Consider the following 17,755-nt stretch of genomic DNA (forward strand, 5'->3'; position numbering starts at 1 on the left):
AACGTCCCGGTCCAGTATGAGGCAGATGGACAAACAGTGAGGATGGAGATGGGGAGGCGACCGTTACAGTTCAGAGGTGAACAATGCAGCATCACACTGCATGGACTATTGCATTGTGAGAGTAAAGAAAAGTTTAGGTAACAGGTTTACTTTTAACCATTTAACTTAACTATGAACTTCTTATTACATTGTTATCACTTTGTGTTTGAGAGAACAGAAGGATTTGTAGCAACTCATAATGTAATTAACCTGACATGCCAGATGGATTTGTTTCACACATCCATCTGGGAAAGCTTCAATAGGAAACGTTTGAGAAAAGGCAGAGGATTTGAAAAAAACTCAGAGTGTGATTGGGTGAACGTTCTGTCTGTCACATCTCCACGGGCCAAACAGAGCAACAAAACACGTGACGTAGCTGCTATCGAGCAGCACTTGTACTGCTACCAAGGATTAATGCGAAACATAGTGACTATAGACATGTTAGTACTCGACTTTTGTCATTTTTGAAAAGAAAACAACTCACTGCTGATCTTTGTTCTTCTTTTCATGAAGACATGTCATCAAGTTCTGATAAAACTGGCGCTTTAGCAGCATCCATGCTAATCTCTTCCTCCATAACTGCACCAGCTCTAGCTGCTGCTTGTTTACGTCACAACACTGCCGTGCCTGAAAGTACTGCCCCTCATCGCTGATTGGTCCTGTCACTGGCGGTTCAGACGGGAGCTTAACAAGATGGATTCGCCAGTGAAAAACAAGGAAACGGGCATATCCATCAGCTTTGCAAGGTTATAAAGTAATAACAGCTCATAATATAATAATAGCTCATAATGTAATAACAGCTCATAAATTAATATGTAATAAAATCATGAACACATAATGTAAACAGCTTTGCACATAATGTAATAACTTATTACATTATTAGTCTTATAAAAGTTCATAATGTAATTATCAGCCCATAATGTAATAAATTGTCACATTATTACATTATGCGCAAAGACGTTATTATGTTACACGCTCATGATTTTATTAAATTGTGAGACGATTATTACATTATGAACTTTTATTACATTTAAGTTATTACATTATCAGCCATTATTACATTATTACATTATGAGTTACTACAGGATTTTTTCACTTACATTAAAAACATCAGCCAGGACCCAGTGTAATTATGGAAGTACTCAAAACCTTCCAATTTTTAATGAAGGTCTTAAAATAATGGAAGTATTTGACTGTTACACTGATTACCAATATTTTATATCAGGGTTATCCAAACTGTGGCTTGAGGACCTACTGCAGCCCATCAATACAATACAATAGTAATACAATAAATGTAATAAATTTAAGGTTATTTCTATTTAATTAGTGAACATTTTATTCCCTTACATAAACAGGACACCCCCTCTGGCAGTAAAATTAGTGTAAAGGAAAACGGAATTCCAAAAAATTAAAATGGAAAAAACGGAATTTGTGAAAAAATAGAATGGATTTCATAGGGCCCTAGGTTACCAAACACACTCCATAAATATATGAATAAATAATAGAAGAAATAAATAAGAAAGACAAAAAAACAAAACTTGCACAAATTCAAAACCTTGCAGGTATTTGCCGTTTAGAATCATAGAACGTCATTTTAAGCAAGATCAATTTTCAGATCCTAAACGCTTTAACAAAGCCTGATTATGCTAAATAATGGCATATAGTTATTGGCCAATAGTATGCAGGTTGGTAAAAAAAAAAACTGCCTCTAATATATTTACATTGACTTATGATACAGCTGATTTATATCAGTGATATACCCACATTGATTTAAGTTTGGCAACAGACAGAAAGGTTTTGAATAATAGAAGTTGTCATATATGCCCTCCATTTACGTATTGATGAGGGGATTTCCTAGGAGAAGGGCACGATGCAAGATGACCAATAGGATTTGACAAAACAACCAAGTCAGAGTCTTTGATGTCAGTTTCTGCCTTCATATCAGAGCTTTATGAAGTTTGATATCTTCTTAGTTTTAGCAAAAATGTGGAGAAAAAATCCTGGTAAAAAGATGTAATGAAGTAATAAATTCATTTCATGCAAAGAGATTGCCACGGGGTATAAAATAACTTAATCCCTAACTTGCAGGGATTTTTTTTCATATTTCCTGCTGACTTTGTGCAGACAATTCACTTTGGAATATAAAGGAAATATGCCTAGCAAAATATATTATCTCAGTAGGATTCATGTTATGTTTACTTCATATGCTCTGGAAATTGTGATTTTTTTGTTTTGTTTCAATTTTATTCATTTTTTTATTTTGTTTGCAAAGACAGACACATCTAGAGCTGCTCAAGACAAAAGGTGTTCTTTCTATAAAAGGTGGCTGACGACTACAACATAAAACATCTAATATGTTGACTTTCATAATCCACATGCAGCAGAATCAAACTAGAACCAGATTCATCAAAACATCAGCCAAACAGCTTGTTTGCCATGTTAACTTCTTATTGATGAGCAGGGCTTTTTGACAGAAATTGAATTATGATTAGGTAATGTTGAAACCCCTTCTTTTATTTTGTTAGTGGCTTCTATGGAAATAAATGAACCCTGTGAACTGACCTAAACTGATCCTTTGGTCCAGTGAAAGTTTGTTTGATTCTAAATCCTCTTTAAGAATACAAACAGTGAGCTTTTATTAGTCCTTCTGTTTCCAGATAAAACTGTATTAACAGATAAGATCAGTTGATGAATTAACTTATTTAGAAAGCAGTGGACATTCAGGTTGTTTGGGTCACTCAGACTGCGTTTCTTTCATCACAGTGCCTTTGATCTGGTCAACATCCACCTTTTCCACGATGCTTCCAACCTGGTGGCCTGGGAGAAGAGCCCGTCTGTCTACTCTGGGACCAGACAGAAGGCCCTGGGCTACGTTTTAGACAGGTACTGTAAAACACCTGGTACCCCCTTAGTCTATCTCTTTCTTTGTCATCTAAACTTCAATCTTTGTACGTTCTAAGGAAGACCCTGTTTTTTTGTATGAAAATAGTTTGTTTTTCAAGATATAAGCATCAGTGGGAAATTATGAAGCCGTAACTTTCCCTTGAGTTTTAAGACAAGTGTCTGAAGTCATCTAAAATAAGATGTGACTGTAATGGAGGTTTGGGGTGAGACAGAAGCAGAGCAGATTTTAGTTGTTGCTCAGCAGGATTACATCTGTCTGTAAAGTTAGGATCTTACTCACTACACGGTCTGTGAACTCTCTTTAATCTGTTCTTTTTCTGTCCCATTCTCCAGCTCTGCCTTACTTAGAAATGTTGCATTTTTTTCTGTTTTATTCTTTATAATCCTACATTTGCCCTTGCTTTTCTCCCTGCTGGTAAGCTTTAGGATGAGCACTAGATGGCTTGCCATCTTGGTCATGTTTTATACATTTTTACTGAAACATCTCAATTGACACTTGCACTAGTATCAACAGTCTCTACCACTAATAAGTGACCTCAGAAATCTTCATGTTTCATTCAGGAAAAGGCCTCAAAGGGAGTTTGTTTTACATGAGATTTATTATGGAATAAATAGAGGACATGCCACTTCCTTCTTAGACCCACTATAAGCTAAGAGCCTTGACTTAGATTGGGAGACCTTGCAGGAATTTCAGGGAGAACATCGTCTCATTCTTATATGATGTAGTATTCTTGCTGCTCAACAGTTCTGGGTATTCTGGCCAGTTCCACATCTATTCTCTTCTACTGTGAAGAAATGCTGTTGTGGTGGATATGGGATGTGGTTTAGCATTTTCTTGCTGACATATGCAAGGCCTTCCCTGAAAGAGAGTAGTATGTAAAGGGGTATTCAAGCTCTTTGCAGTTTCATGTTGAGGAACATTTTTCTGAAATTGTTCAACAATTTTTTGACACATTTTTTCACAGATCAGTGAAGCTCTGCCAATATCTACTTTTGAGAAACTCCGCCTCTCTAAAATGCTCCTTTTATACCCAGTCAAATCTCTGACCTGTTGCCAGTTAACATAATAAGTTGTAAAATGCTCCTCCAGCTGTTTTTCTTAAAGGGATACTTCAGCATTTTGGCAAATTCGCCCATTGCCATAATTCCTATAGTCTTAGTAATAGGTTCATTTCCTGCACATTCACCACGCTATGAAATAATCATAGGACGATACGAGACGGAGATGTTTCAAAGCTAAATGCAAAGCTGGAACTACACTCCAGACATGGCTGCTGCACTGTGTCACTCAGTGGTTTACTCAAGAAATAGTTCCGAGTATTTGCTTCATGTGTCGTAATGTTACATAATCATATGTTATTATTTCACAGCGTGGTGAATGTGCAGGTCACAACATGTCCACAAGAGCGTTTTGGAGTTTTTGGATTGTGTATTTGATGAGTTTGATGAGGGAAAGCAAAAAATTCCATCTGCTTCCATAGCGTTAGCTGTGCAGCTGGTATATTAGTCCCCCCAGATCTAGAAACAGCTTGCACACACAACTAAAGGAAACAAACCTTTTACTAAGACTATAGGAATTATGGCAATGGGTGAATTTGCCGAAATGTTGTAGCATCCTTTTAAGCACCAATTACTTTTCCAGCCCAATGTCCCTATTTTTTTATATTTTTTTGCCACCGTCAAATTGAAAATTAGCTAATATTTTACATGAAAGGGTCAACATCTAATATGTTTATGTTCCATTGCGAATAAAATATGGGTTTATAAAGTCTGCAAATTATTACATTCTGTTGTTATTTACATTTAAACAGTGCCCAGACTGTTTTGAATTTGAGGTTTTATGTTAAGCTTTTTCTATGAATATTACAAAAGTATTGTCCTTATTTCAAATAAACTGACTCTAGTGATTTAATTCCTGTTTCTGCTGACAAAAAGAAAAAAATTAGGTTACCCTCTAGAAAATGTTTTAGTAAGAGATGATTTTAAAATATGGGGAATTGGTTTAAGCTAGTTCCAAAAGCTGAGACCATTTTTGAATCTGATTGCTTTGATTTACTGAGCATTTGCATGTTTTAGAGTAGTCCTCTTAATTCTGGACACCTCATGATCTCAGTCTGATCCTTGGATGTGTAAAACAGTGTTTCTATGGTTAAGTAGAATAGAAAGCTTTGTCATATGGAATTCATAGTCTCCAGATGATCAACACATTTTTTCCATTCTGTGTTTCTGCATCATCAGGTGACTATTCAAATTCAAAATAGCTATATGAATTCAAATTGAATAAGCTGATTGCAATACAGGTTGCTCTGAACTGATAAAGTAGCCATTTAAATTTACCCTTAGACCTCAAAAATCTACATAAAGATTTCTTCACCTTGCTCTGTCTAAAGCCAGCCTCTGTACAAACAGGCCAGGCCACATTATGATTTATGGGATATCCATTTACAGCAGAGCAGAAAGAGAGAGTGCACAGCGTAACCTCTGCTCCTCACCTGATCGAGCTAACACAGAATAAAAGCATCGCTGCAGGTGACCTCCCATTCAAACAGCATCAGAATGCACCACCTTCTCCCCCCTCCACTTTGAATAAGTACATGCACATATGGGTGGCATTCATTACCACCATGAGCATGAAATATGAGGCTAAAGTGTTCTCCAAGAGGTCGTATTTCACTTGTGCTTGATTCTTGATTTGATGAAAGAATGCAGCACATTTAATGGACATGGACATTTAGAGAATATGGCAGCTTTTGCATTTTTTATTACCTGGATTTACTGGCATAATGAAGTTTCTAAAGGGCCTTACATTCAAGTGTTTTCTTTGTGTTTCCCCTTCTTCCATCATGCTCTTTCACTTGATTTATTTTTAAAGGTTCCCTTGTAAACACACCTAAATAGCAGAGATTTAGTTGGTGTCTGGGGGGTTTGAATAGAATTGGTGTTGGCTGAGTGGCAGTTTCCACGCTCCTTCTTTCTAAATCCCCTTGTGTTGTGAATGCTAACCCTGTTGTTACTTCTGGGCCATATCATTTAAAGGTTCCTTTTTTGACAGGGGTGGGGATGTGAGACAAGGTGGTGGTGGTGGGGTGGTCCCTGTATGTTCCTGGTATTCCCTGCTCGGGGTACAGGGGTGGCATCGCGCCTCACTCGCTCACTTTGGGGGAAACCGTCGGGCGCAGATCCGGAGCAGCAGAGTGAGAAAAAGCTGGCGGTGCAGAGGAAAAAGAGGAGGAGCACAAAGGCTGCTTGGGCTTTGTAAAGGGCAGTGAATAATGGGTCGCTCCTTTCACAGAGGCTGCTAACCTTTTGGCAGCCACCAGCAAACTCCATTCTCCTCCGCCGATCCTGGAGGACAATGTGCCCGGGCCGCGCTTTGAATGAAGCACTACCACCAACAGTGTTCCCATTCAGCGGCTGGTTGGGAACCATCTTTTTGGCCATTGTCCTGACTCTGACTCCTACCCCCAGAAAGCAGAGCAGGAAAAGGGGACAGGGGGAATAACTAAAGCCAAACCCCCCTCCTTCTGTCCTCTCTCTCTTCTCCTCTCTCTCACTCTCTGAGCTCTAATCTCTCATTGCTGGATGGTAGAGGAGAGGAGGGGGCCACTGAACACACCGCCAGCTGAGTTTCATGATGCAGCCGGCACAGGAGCTGGATCACACAGGAGCGCTGAGGACAGAGGTCTGCAGCCAGGCTTCAAGCCTCCACCTTATCTGATCCCAGGCCTCATAATGCAGCTTACGGCCCATTGAGAAGACATCTGATAAGCCTTTCCTCTGTGGCCCTTTTAACTGCTAAACGGTGTTTATCTCCAAAGTGCTTCAAGGCCTCAGGGGAACAATGCTGAGAAGGAACAGCGTTTAGCTGGCCAGACCTCACTATTGAGTCACATCAAAAAAGCACAGATCTGTAGCCGCACTGACGTGTGGGCCGCTAACATGAGAGGAAAACAGAGCTCAGCTGGAAATGCATGCCTTGCTGGTTCTCCTGTGCTTTGAAAGTGTGCATATGTGCAAAGGGCTGCATGCGGCATTATTTACCTTCTTTTACTGCAGTATTCTGATGAGGCGAATCTTTTTTTGGATTAATGTTACGGTATGCCAACATTTTAACCTTCTAATCATGAAAATTATTCTAAATTAGTTAAAATTGGAGTTTAATTTATAAGTCATTAACATTAAAATACAGATTTTTTTTTAAACCGAATTGCTTAATTGTTACAGTTAAGAATTTTTTAAGTAGATTTCAGCTTGCAGTAGTTAAACAGGCTGACATGGCTGCAACATTATTGGGTCAAGTAAGCACCACCAATATCTGTAAAGTTTGATGTTTTATCATCAACGAACAGTTTTTAATGTGTACTCTGTGACAAAAAAGTACTAGTATTTAAGAGAAATTTTACTTAATTTCATTTTGTTTTCAATCTAATTTTATTATAATTATTTTTAGTTTTTGTTTTTTTTTATCTTTTAAGATGTATTTATTTTGATTTATTTCCGTTGACTGATTGAAGAGGAAAGTGGATAGAGTCAGAAACTTGGATGAGAGTGTAATAAGTGACACAAGCTGGAGTTGAACCTGGTTCCGTTCAGTTACTCGGGGTGTGACCTGCTAGGTCATCTAGGTCCAGGTTTGTTTGTTTTTTTGTTTGTTTGTTTTTTTTTTTTTTTACCAGAATCAAACTCTATATCAGCCTGTTTAAAGAAACCAAACTCTAGAGATGTGCACATTCACTGGTCTCACAATTTGGTGCAATTTGATACAGTTATTCTCTCAGATGTTGGATTTGATATCATGATGCATCATAATTGGTCGCATCCACAATCGTCTTTTTTTTTTTATTATTATTAAGTTTATTTGATAGGGACAATGAAATTACATAGTGCAACTTCAGCCTGTTACAAACAAACTAAAAGTAACTGATGTTTAACATAGAGAGATTATAGCTTTTGCTAGTTTCCATCTCCCGTCCCTAGTTAGACTTTTAGAAAATGAAAGAAGGTAACAGTAGAGATGTCAAGTTTGCATTGAAATTGCATAAGGACAGTTACACTTGATTAAATTACTGCACATGGCCATTTTTCCACCAAGCAGTCTTTAATATCCACTCCCTTTTTTGTTACGCATTTAGACAGTGCTTCAGAAATCAAGTTAACATGAGCAGCCTTCAATTGTAAACCAAATTAAATAAACAGCATAAGTTAATTCACAGCAGGACAATCTACAAGCCACGTCCATATGCAATGATGGATTATGTTCTGTCACTACATCAGTGTAGTTCTATCTACGTCAGCATGACACATCTTAAAAATGATCCTTTTCAACACCCCTACCAAATTCCATCAACAAAAAACATTCTCCACCCACAGAACCGGGGAGTTGGTCTCTGTTGTGGCCCTTGATTGGATGGTTCAGCAAAGACACTGTGTTAAATTTAATCTTATTTAAAGTTAAAATTTATGTTAGGGGCGTCTGGTTGATATTGAGATTTAACATGAAGAGATAATTTCTCAGATTTGAACCTTAAACAGAAAGGTCTTTACTCAAAAGATTTATCTCCTAAAGACTGCGTAGCAGCCATTTCAGTCGTTTAAACTGTTAAATTAAAGCTCAGACTGAAAATTACAGGAATTCCCTCAGCAAGAAATATTTAAAAAGCATCATCCAATAACTGCTATAAAGTTAATGCTGTGAAAATTGAGCCTTTTTACCTCTGAACAGAACAGCTGATGTGATGTGACATTTAAGATCTTTTCAGAGGACAGAAACATGGCCACTGAATGAGACCGTGAAATGATAGCATGAGATAAAATCAACATCTTTTTTCTTTACCTCTTTCTTAAAAAAATCCCTTTTGTGCACTCAAGTTTGTTTCTTTTTTCCTGCTTCCATTCAGAGTGGCTGGTCCGGTTCAGGGGAGAACAGTTTTACATTACAACTGTGAAATCCTGGCATAAAGGCGTCCTTTGTGGCCCTCCATTATTTTCACACAAATATAGTCCATTGTCAGAGTGCTGAAGTTAATTTGATCAACATTGGGGACATTTAACTGTTTTGTTCACTGAAAAGACTTGTTTCATGCTCATTTTCGGGGCATTGAAAAGCAATGATTGGCAGAAAAATAATGTTGCCGTTAACAATTCAAAGCAATTAGTTTCCCATGGGGAGGCAGTGGGCCGCACTGGCCACCACACAGCAATGCTTTGTCATTTTATGGACGGTCATCAGTCAACTGTCAGAGCGTCTCAAAGAGCCCTGCAATCTAAATGTTTCCCTTTAGGCTTTTCCCAGAACAACGGGCTGAAAGAGAGCAGAGAGGCCGGCCGCTTTCCAGCCAATAGACATGTTGAGCTGCAAGAGGGAGGACTGGATAATCACAGCAGATCCTCCATAATGCCAGAATGAATTTATTAACCACAGCCGTGTGTGTATGTTTGGACGTGTGAATATGTGTGTCAAATTATAACTCCCAGGGTTCATATCTTTGAATGCATCTTAAACACAGTGGTTATTGAACTTACAGTAGCTGTTTTTATCTGCATACAATTCTGTGTGTGCATGTATGTGTGTGACTCTGAACTGCCTTCTCACCCTGGGAGGCCTGCAGGAGCAGAGGTTAATCTTCCCCAGTGTTCCTCTGCTCATAGTGGGCCTGTTTATTTCTCTCACACACACATGCACGCGCACATTCACACACTCAGACACCAGTGTTTCCCACAGCATTATGCCGTACCTGGGCAGTGAAGATGGCCATCTAAATAACTTAGACAAGAGCTGTGGATCTTTAAGTACCTCATGATTCTAATTTCTAATTTCAGCATTTGCTCCTGTCTGCTGTGCATTAAGGGGCTGTAAATTATTTTTTGACATCAAAAAGCCTTATTTAATGTGATTTGTGCTTAATTTGCAAATTATTTTATTAATAATATATATGAGCTTAGACAGGAAATACAGTTTTAAGAAGCTTGTCAATCAAAAATATAAATCTAAAAACTTGACTGTTGATGCTGAAGGAGAGCAGGTGTTACGTTTTAACAAGGGGCCGTGCTAACTGGGGGCTTTTAGCTGACAGTGTCAGTGGATAATGTACTTAGCTACAACATTGTTGAAACACTGAACGTCGTCTGTTATGTCTAAGTAGGATACGCTTAGACGATATGAATTTAATGAAAATCTTAACAAAGGGTCTATTTAAGTTTTTGGTAGCTGTTATTAACTGTGACACATTTGCCTTATTGTCATCAATTAACATGGTCACTCACTGAACCATAACACTGGTCTTTTGAATCAGACTATAGATCCTATGGGGTTTTTTGTGTTCGTAAGCAGTTGCTGACTGATATTCAACTTATTTTTTTACTGTGGGTGAATGTTTATGTATGATGTGATTTTGGCAAATGAACAATTCCCTGATGGCTACATACTTCTGTTAAGCACACAGCATATGTGCTGAGTCAGACTTCCTCTTACCTGGGATAGTAGAGCCCACAGTGAGTCAAGTTTCTTTTGGTAGTTTTATGCCATGAAGTACCATTCAATACCTCATATTTACAGTACTTAAGTGTCCTAAATATGCTTTCATTTTTCAACCACCTAGGCCTACAGAGGTCTAAGATACAGCAGTAGTCTAAGATCCATTACAGTAATTTCCCTCCTCTCTATGACATCAGCAGAAACAGCTTTGGGACATTTCTGCACCGTTACTGTTAACAGGAAACTCTAATATGTTTAGTGCAAGAAATTATTGCCATAGTTTAACTATGTTTAGTCATCAGGTCAAAGGATGAACCAACAAAAAGATGCTTTTAACCATATTCAACACAGAAGACTTGACATTTGACATTATTGTCTGCTAACGTAAGGTTATATAAAAAGAATAAAGTGGGATGAAAAACTGTTGAGTAATGGTACATTTGCAGTCAGGAAGCTCAAGTAGATCCCAGCTGTACTGGCACCAGTTTAAGAAACAACATAGCTGTGGCTCAATACATCGTTTCACATTTGACATGTGAGACATGTGGAGAAACTCAACTCCCTTTACATACAGTAATGCTGTTATTCTAAAATCTCCTGGCTCAGTTGTAGCTCGCAATGAATCAAGACACTATCATAAAGATTTTTTTAAAGGGGACATATTATGCAAAAATCACTTTTCAGGCTTTTCTGACAAAAATATCTGCCCGTGGCCCATCCACAATTCCCTCAAGTACCAGAAAAATCCATCCCCTCCTCCTTTCTCTTTCCCCAGCTTTCAGACAATATGTGCTGAAACAAGCCGTTCTCAGAGTTTCCCCTCATGATGTCATGTGGGGAGTTAGCACCCCCCCCCCCCCCATTTTCAGTTGGCCCTCCCCACTTGGAAGAAAGTTCCATCCACCCTCCTCTCCTGATCTAGCTGAGAGGAGGATCAGGAGAGCCACATCCATTAAGCCATCCATTTCTTGAGAGGGGCGGAGTCAAGGGTAGAGTGAGGGGCGGAGTCAGACAGTTCAGTAAGATTTAAAGCCACAGACACAGAAACAGCTCATTCTGAGTAGGGCTGAAACAGAGGGTTTTTTTAGACATGCAATTATCCAATACTGGAGTGTTTTTTCAGCCTGGATCCATAAACATATATAATTTAAAGAAAGTCTGAAACTGTGTTTGTAGGGAGCCAAAATATTATAAACACAACAACATACAGGTAATGAAAGAGTATGAAATAATAAAAAATGAATCAATAAGAAAGAAATTAATAATAATAAATACTAATAAAAACAATAATCATAAACACAAATAATACTTAATAATAATAATAGTTATTAGTTGTGATAACTATTAATCATAATTGTAAAATAAATAAAACAATAACATGTGAATGAAGCTGTGATGATGTGATTTAAAATCAGCAGATACGGAACAAAGAGGAAAACATTTGTTTATGTTTCCTATAAAACATGATGTAAATAAACAGAATATTGTCATGATTAAATGATTAAACACAGCAATCAAATAAGCAAACAAAAGGAGTTATTGTTTATTTGTGTGTGTTTGTGTGTGTTTTGTGTTTGGGGGATGGGTTGATTTTGAGCAAAGAGGACAAATATAAATCACTGATGGAGTGCTATGATGAGTTTATTAAATTTTTTAATAGTTACCACATTGAATCTTGAGACTTTAACTTCTGTTTAGTGGAGCAGAAGAGTTTGTCTAGTAGAAGGCTTTTCCAGTGTGTGATAGTTATGGTGTGTTTTTATTTCCAGTTCATGAGGGTTGTTTTCTTGGCGATGGTCAGCGCCACGAGGAGCGATTTACATTTTTCTAGACCTTTTTTGAGATTGATCATTGAGTGATCTCCTAGGAGGCAAAGTGAGGGGGACAGAGGGATGAGGCAGCCCAAAATATTGCTGAGTGAAGTGGTGATTTCAGCCCAAAAGTGTTGTACAGGTGTACAGTGCCAGAGGGCGAAAAGGTAGGTGTCCTGTGTGTTTTGGGAGCAGTGTGTGCATGTGTCAGATTGTACTAAACCCACTTTAAACATCCTGTGACCTGTGAAGTGAACTCTGTGAATGGTCATGTATTGTATTAGCTGAATGTTATTCTTGAATTGTTAAATATTAGAGACATTGCTTTTTACTTACCTGCTGTTGAATTTTACCTATTTTTGGGCTGGACCAGTAAAGATAGTTCATAGGATGCCGAATTTTGTCTATTATGTAACAGTGCTTTCACATATGCACAAAACTTTCAGGGTGGGATGCAAGGGGCCAAATTTTTCACTCTACCTTTCTCTGAAATTTTTCCCACCAGCTTCCTGGTGATATTCAGCAAAAACATAGATGTTTTAAATTCACAGCATGTTTTCGTTTAGCCGCTATGTTCTTATCAGCTCTCATATTGTTACAACAGGGAAAGTAGGTACCAAGAATAGCAAGTATTTTTAAGTAGATTTCATTTTTGCTGCAACAATGACTGTCGTGTTACTTTCAATGCTCCTATAGTTAAAGCTTGAAACTTGTGATCCAATAACCTAGGATCAATGATGATACCAGGCACAAACATTGAAGATTGAGTTTGATGGAGTAACAACTCGACAGATTCCACTCTTCCTATACATGCCAAACATTTTCTCATACATTGACTCCACCTTCATTAAGTGGACCCCTCCCCATCTTTAGTTGCCAGTTGTGTTGGCTGCAGTTGACTTATCCGTTAACCTCTGAGTGACCGCAGCAGCATCCTCGCTCCCCCTCAATGCCCCGTCTTTCCTGCATGGTTTTCTTGGTAGTGGGGGCGTCACTGAGGAGATCGGTGCTAACGGAGGGACGAGGAGAAGGCTGTCCTGCTGTGTCAAAGGTCCTGTCAGGGGCCACCCCCCACCTATTCACTCAGACGTCACCCAGCACATTCTTCACAATGTTAACATTCTCCCAAATTCTCAACATTTACTTACAATGGATGACTGCGCTCAGCCAGGCTATTGTGCGCAGAGTCCAGTCTGAACGGTCAACTTATGGTAAGTCATCTTGTCAATATAATCATGACATGGCCCCCCGTTTCACCCTCATAATCTCATATAAACTGTCTATTATGGCTCAGTTTAGCTGTCAATCACTTTGTGTAATCTGGAGAGGAATCGGGGAGGTATTGAGGCCGCTGTGAGGGAGAAACTTATGGTAAAAGGCAGGTGTTTTCTCAGTTGCTTGAGTGTTTTCTATGGGTATGAGATGGTGTTTCTGTCTGAGTGATAAAGTGGCAAAGGAGGCATTTTTGTTGGTTAAACTGAACTGAAATGCTGACTTCTGCCATTTTTTCTAATTCAAACTCTTGGTTGAATCATGTCTGTAATACACTATTGACTAAAGTTCCTTCATTCCAACAAAATAGTAATGCAAAGGTATGACAAAGACCTATTTCAGTTTACCCCTACTAATTGAGACATTTTCACATTTTTTTCTCTGTGACTTTCCAAATGACTTGCTTTTTTCTTGACACATACTTTGTCTAAAATTTGTATTTTAACAATCCATATTAAGCTGCAAATTCTCACTGGTTCATAAGGCTGTTTAAGTCTTGTTTAGGAAAAAAACCTTGTTGTTTTTCCATTAAATATCTGTTTTATCCATTTTTGGTCATCCAATCAAAGAGAATTGTAGAGGAAATACAGACAATTTAATTTCACGAAGATGAGTGTTTCATATATACCTGTAAATCTCTGCAGCAAATTTTACCAATGTTTCTGTTAGCAACACAGCAAAGCAACACCTTCAATACTGAAGAATTCCTGTTCACAGAGTCCTCCCTGATTAGACCTTTTTTTTAAATTGATCAATTATATAACTATTTATAATCAAAGTTAAATGTATAAACTGTAATCTTATGTCAATACATGCATATTGGTTGCTCTTAAATGTCCATATGAGATGCAGAAAAATTGAGTCCCAACAGTCTGCAGGTCTAATTTGCAAACTACCTGAACCTTGAATGTTGCATATTTTCAGTAGGAAGATAAAACTTCTAACACCTATAAAATGAATGCCGATTTATTAACTGTAGAATTGCACATAAATGCCCTGACAAATATTACATAATTATTTAACAACTTGCTGGTAAAAGTGTAAAAAAGCCTCACTGATGCTCATGTGCTGCAGGAGGCTGATTTCCACATCAGGTTTTCTTTTACCTAACATGTAAATGTAACATTCAGGTTGCATGTAAAAAGTTCTATGTGACATCATAATGGAATGAATTTGCTGTAAATATCATCAGCACTTTGTTGCATGCATTCTTTTAAATCCCGGTGAACTGTTTGCAATGTTTGTGTGGGAGAAATCAGGAAGAGGGAATGTGCTGTGGTGTCTTTGTGCGGGCGGTTTAAGGAGCCTGGGAGCAGAGTGTTATAAATTAGCGTCTGACCTCTGTCTTTGTGTGGCCCCTGAGGAAGGCCTGAAGAAGGCCCCGGATCCTGCCTTAGTGAGAACGGCCCCTGTAAGAGCCTCTTTCAGGGTGTCAGTGTGCGATGAATGTGCCAGCAGAAGCATGTTTATAGACTGTGTAAAGGAGTGAGTCTTTGTGGGAGAATGTCACTGACACTGTTACAGTTTGCCTGAATGAACTGTGATGACGAGGCTAATGGGGCCCCCGCCCAGGGTGAGGGTCAGCGTGGGGGGGCCTCCCATACTCAGGACCCCCCACCCTCAGGCTCTTTTCACGCCCAGTAGCTGCAGCTAATGTTGCAATTCTTCGTTTCCCCCGACAAAGGCCAAGAAAAAAGTCAACTTTCACACCAGCGGGTCACCACGAGTGCTTTAGGAAACGATCGTGTAAACAGAGCGTTACCTTCTGACCTGAGCTGATACCTTAGAGCAGCACACAAAGACGCCTCACTGAGGGTATTAGACATGGCTGTTAGAGGATAAAGCTGCAGGACGTAGAGGAGGAAGACCTCCAGGCTCTGCTGAAACACTCAGAAACCACCCGGAGAACCAAGAACTTTACAACTAGACCTACTTTTCAAGAAACTATGGCCCCTCTCTAGTTCCACAAACATCTAAAAACTGTTAAAATGAGACAAATGAGTCTCCTCACATTTACAAGTGCCATCCATTTGCCCCAGGATTACAACTGTTATCACAATGATCACACTTCATTATATAGCATAGACTCCAGCTAATTATAACCTGTGCTCTTACTCTGTTTTCAAATACTGTATAAAGTTAAATTGACAGCCCTAACTTACTAGGCATTTACCCCAACCCTTCTACAAAGATTGTTAAAGAAACCTTTATTCACAAGATGGTGCACCTTGACAACTACAGGACCTTCATTTAAATCCAGACCCAAATGCCTCTAACTTCTTTCCTCCAGTCTTTAAAGACTCTCCTCCACCCTCCTTTAGTTTTCCTTTGTTCACTTCTGGTTCTGGTTTCTTTTTCTCATATTTGATCACTGAGCAAAACCTAGCTCAGATATTTCTGGTTACCTATGGTCATATTTAAGTCAGAAGATGAGCTAAATTTTCTGTTGGCACAGAGAGTTCCCACGCCTTTAACAACAGTGGTGACGCTTGCATACGTCTATTTTACTGCCCTCCATTAAAGCCCACAGGATAAACTGAACACTAACCCTGTTTGAATAGAGCTGAGTCTCTTAGCACCGAGGTGTCAGGTCAATCATGACATCAGTGACAATGATAGACTGGAAATAAGGCCCTCTGCTTTAGTTACTACCATTCTAAAGCTTTAAGGTGAAAAATATGAAGATCTTCAGTGTTTGTAAAGCTTCAGTACTTCAAAGTACTGGTGATCATTACAATAACAGAGATTGAATTATTTTAAAAAATACAGAAAGTACTGAAGTGTCAAAACTCTGACAACCTCATTCTTGTTTGTAGTGTATTTTTCCAGAGTGTAAAACTTATGAACTGAACTGAACAAACTGGACTGCTTTCTGGAAATGGACCATGCTGTGTGTTACATCATCTGCAAAGATCCTTTTCCTACACGATGCTCCTGGTGCTCTTTATTCACTGTGCTTGTTTACATCTAGATCGTAGAGCATCTGGCAGTATGGCAGTAGCTGTAACTGGATGTGAAGTGGTCAGTAGTGGCATGCTGCTGCATTACAGTTTAGGCAGAGGTCTTCATCAGGATTGAATTAGATGCGAAAAAAAAATATCAATAATTTGTATAAATGACTAGTAAGGGGCCCAACAGAGGGATCCAACTTTAAAAGTTTAGCAAGCAAATCATGCAAATCACTAGCTTACCCATGACAAGTATTTTATTTACCCATGATAAGTATCATATAACTAATATGGTTAAGAAGTAAATAAAAATTTAGCTCAACAATTGTATCTGTTCAGTGACTCATTTTGACTCATTTGAAGATTAAATCTTGAATTAAGCTAAATTTAGTATTGAGATAGTGTTTAAATGCCCTTATTATTTTAAATATAATAGATATGAACATGACCTAGCCTATGTTTTAAAGTTTTTCTTACCATTTGTTTTAATGTAAACATAAAGGTAAACTGACAGATGTTTTGTGAAGGTCACAGAATTCTTTAATGTAACTTTTAAGAGTACAGGTAAACTGTTGAAATACAAATACGAAGCAGTTAAACTGTCGCACTGACTGGTGGTGAGTGTTTTGAACAATTGTTTGTTCTTTATATTCTAAAATTCATTATCACTGAAGTTTTTTATTTCCCGAATCTTTCTTCCTTTCAGTTTAATGCATTTTTATTTCCTGTAAAGGTGTATAATTTCTTAAACAAACCCCTGAAAGGGAAGTGACATTCTTTCTATTAGAAAATCTCTCTGTGGTATTGATCTGCTCCAGTTTCTGTTTGATCTAATGAGATTTCAGAAACACACTCTCTGTTTAATATAACAGTCAAGTCCAGCACCTCCTCTCTCCTATCCCTCATCTCTCCCTCACAGAGGAGCAGCTCACATGCTTTACGACAGACCCACCACTAAGAAGAGGCTCCTTCTCTCTTTACAGCCTCATAAATATATTGTTATCAGGCCTGGGAAGTCCACGGTGAGATTTATCCACGCGGTTAGTGGAGACAGCGAGCCAAGCATCCTGAATCATTAATTACACAAGAGGCTGTGCTGCGTCCACCTTAATCTCCTATCTGAGCTCTGTCAAAGATCCTGTTTTAGTAGATGATGAGGAAGATGAGTTCATTATATTTCACTTAAGTTCCTTTCTGAAGAAGTGGGATGCTTTAAAATGGATCAGGATTTGGATGAAGTCCATGAAAGAGAAGATGTATAGTATATGAATTTTCTCAGACTTTATGCTGCACAGCGTGTTTATATA

At 38.4% G+C, this 17,755-nt stretch overlaps 1 protein-coding gene across 2 annotated transcripts in view; it reads left to right on the top strand.

Moving 5' to 3' along the window:
- The window catches only part of LOC121511093 (inositol polyphosphate-5-phosphatase A), a 280,564-nt gene that overhangs the window by 175,651 nt on the left and 87,158 nt on the right, over window positions 1–17,755 (top strand). For both annotated transcript variants that reach the window (XM_041789627.1, XM_041789626.1), the window contains exon 8: window positions 2,803–2,922. In XM_041789627.1, coding sequence (XP_041645561.1) covers window positions 2,803–2,922 — 120 coding nt within the window. The remainder of the gene's footprint in view (window positions 1–2,802; window positions 2,923–17,755) is intronic.

The sequence above is a fragment of the Cheilinus undulatus genome, linkage group 6 (genome assembly GCF_018320785.1).
Source record: "Cheilinus undulatus linkage group 6, ASM1832078v1, whole genome shotgun sequence".
Classification (NCBI taxonomy): domain Eukaryota; kingdom Metazoa; phylum Chordata; class Actinopteri; order Labriformes; family Labridae; genus Cheilinus; species Cheilinus undulatus.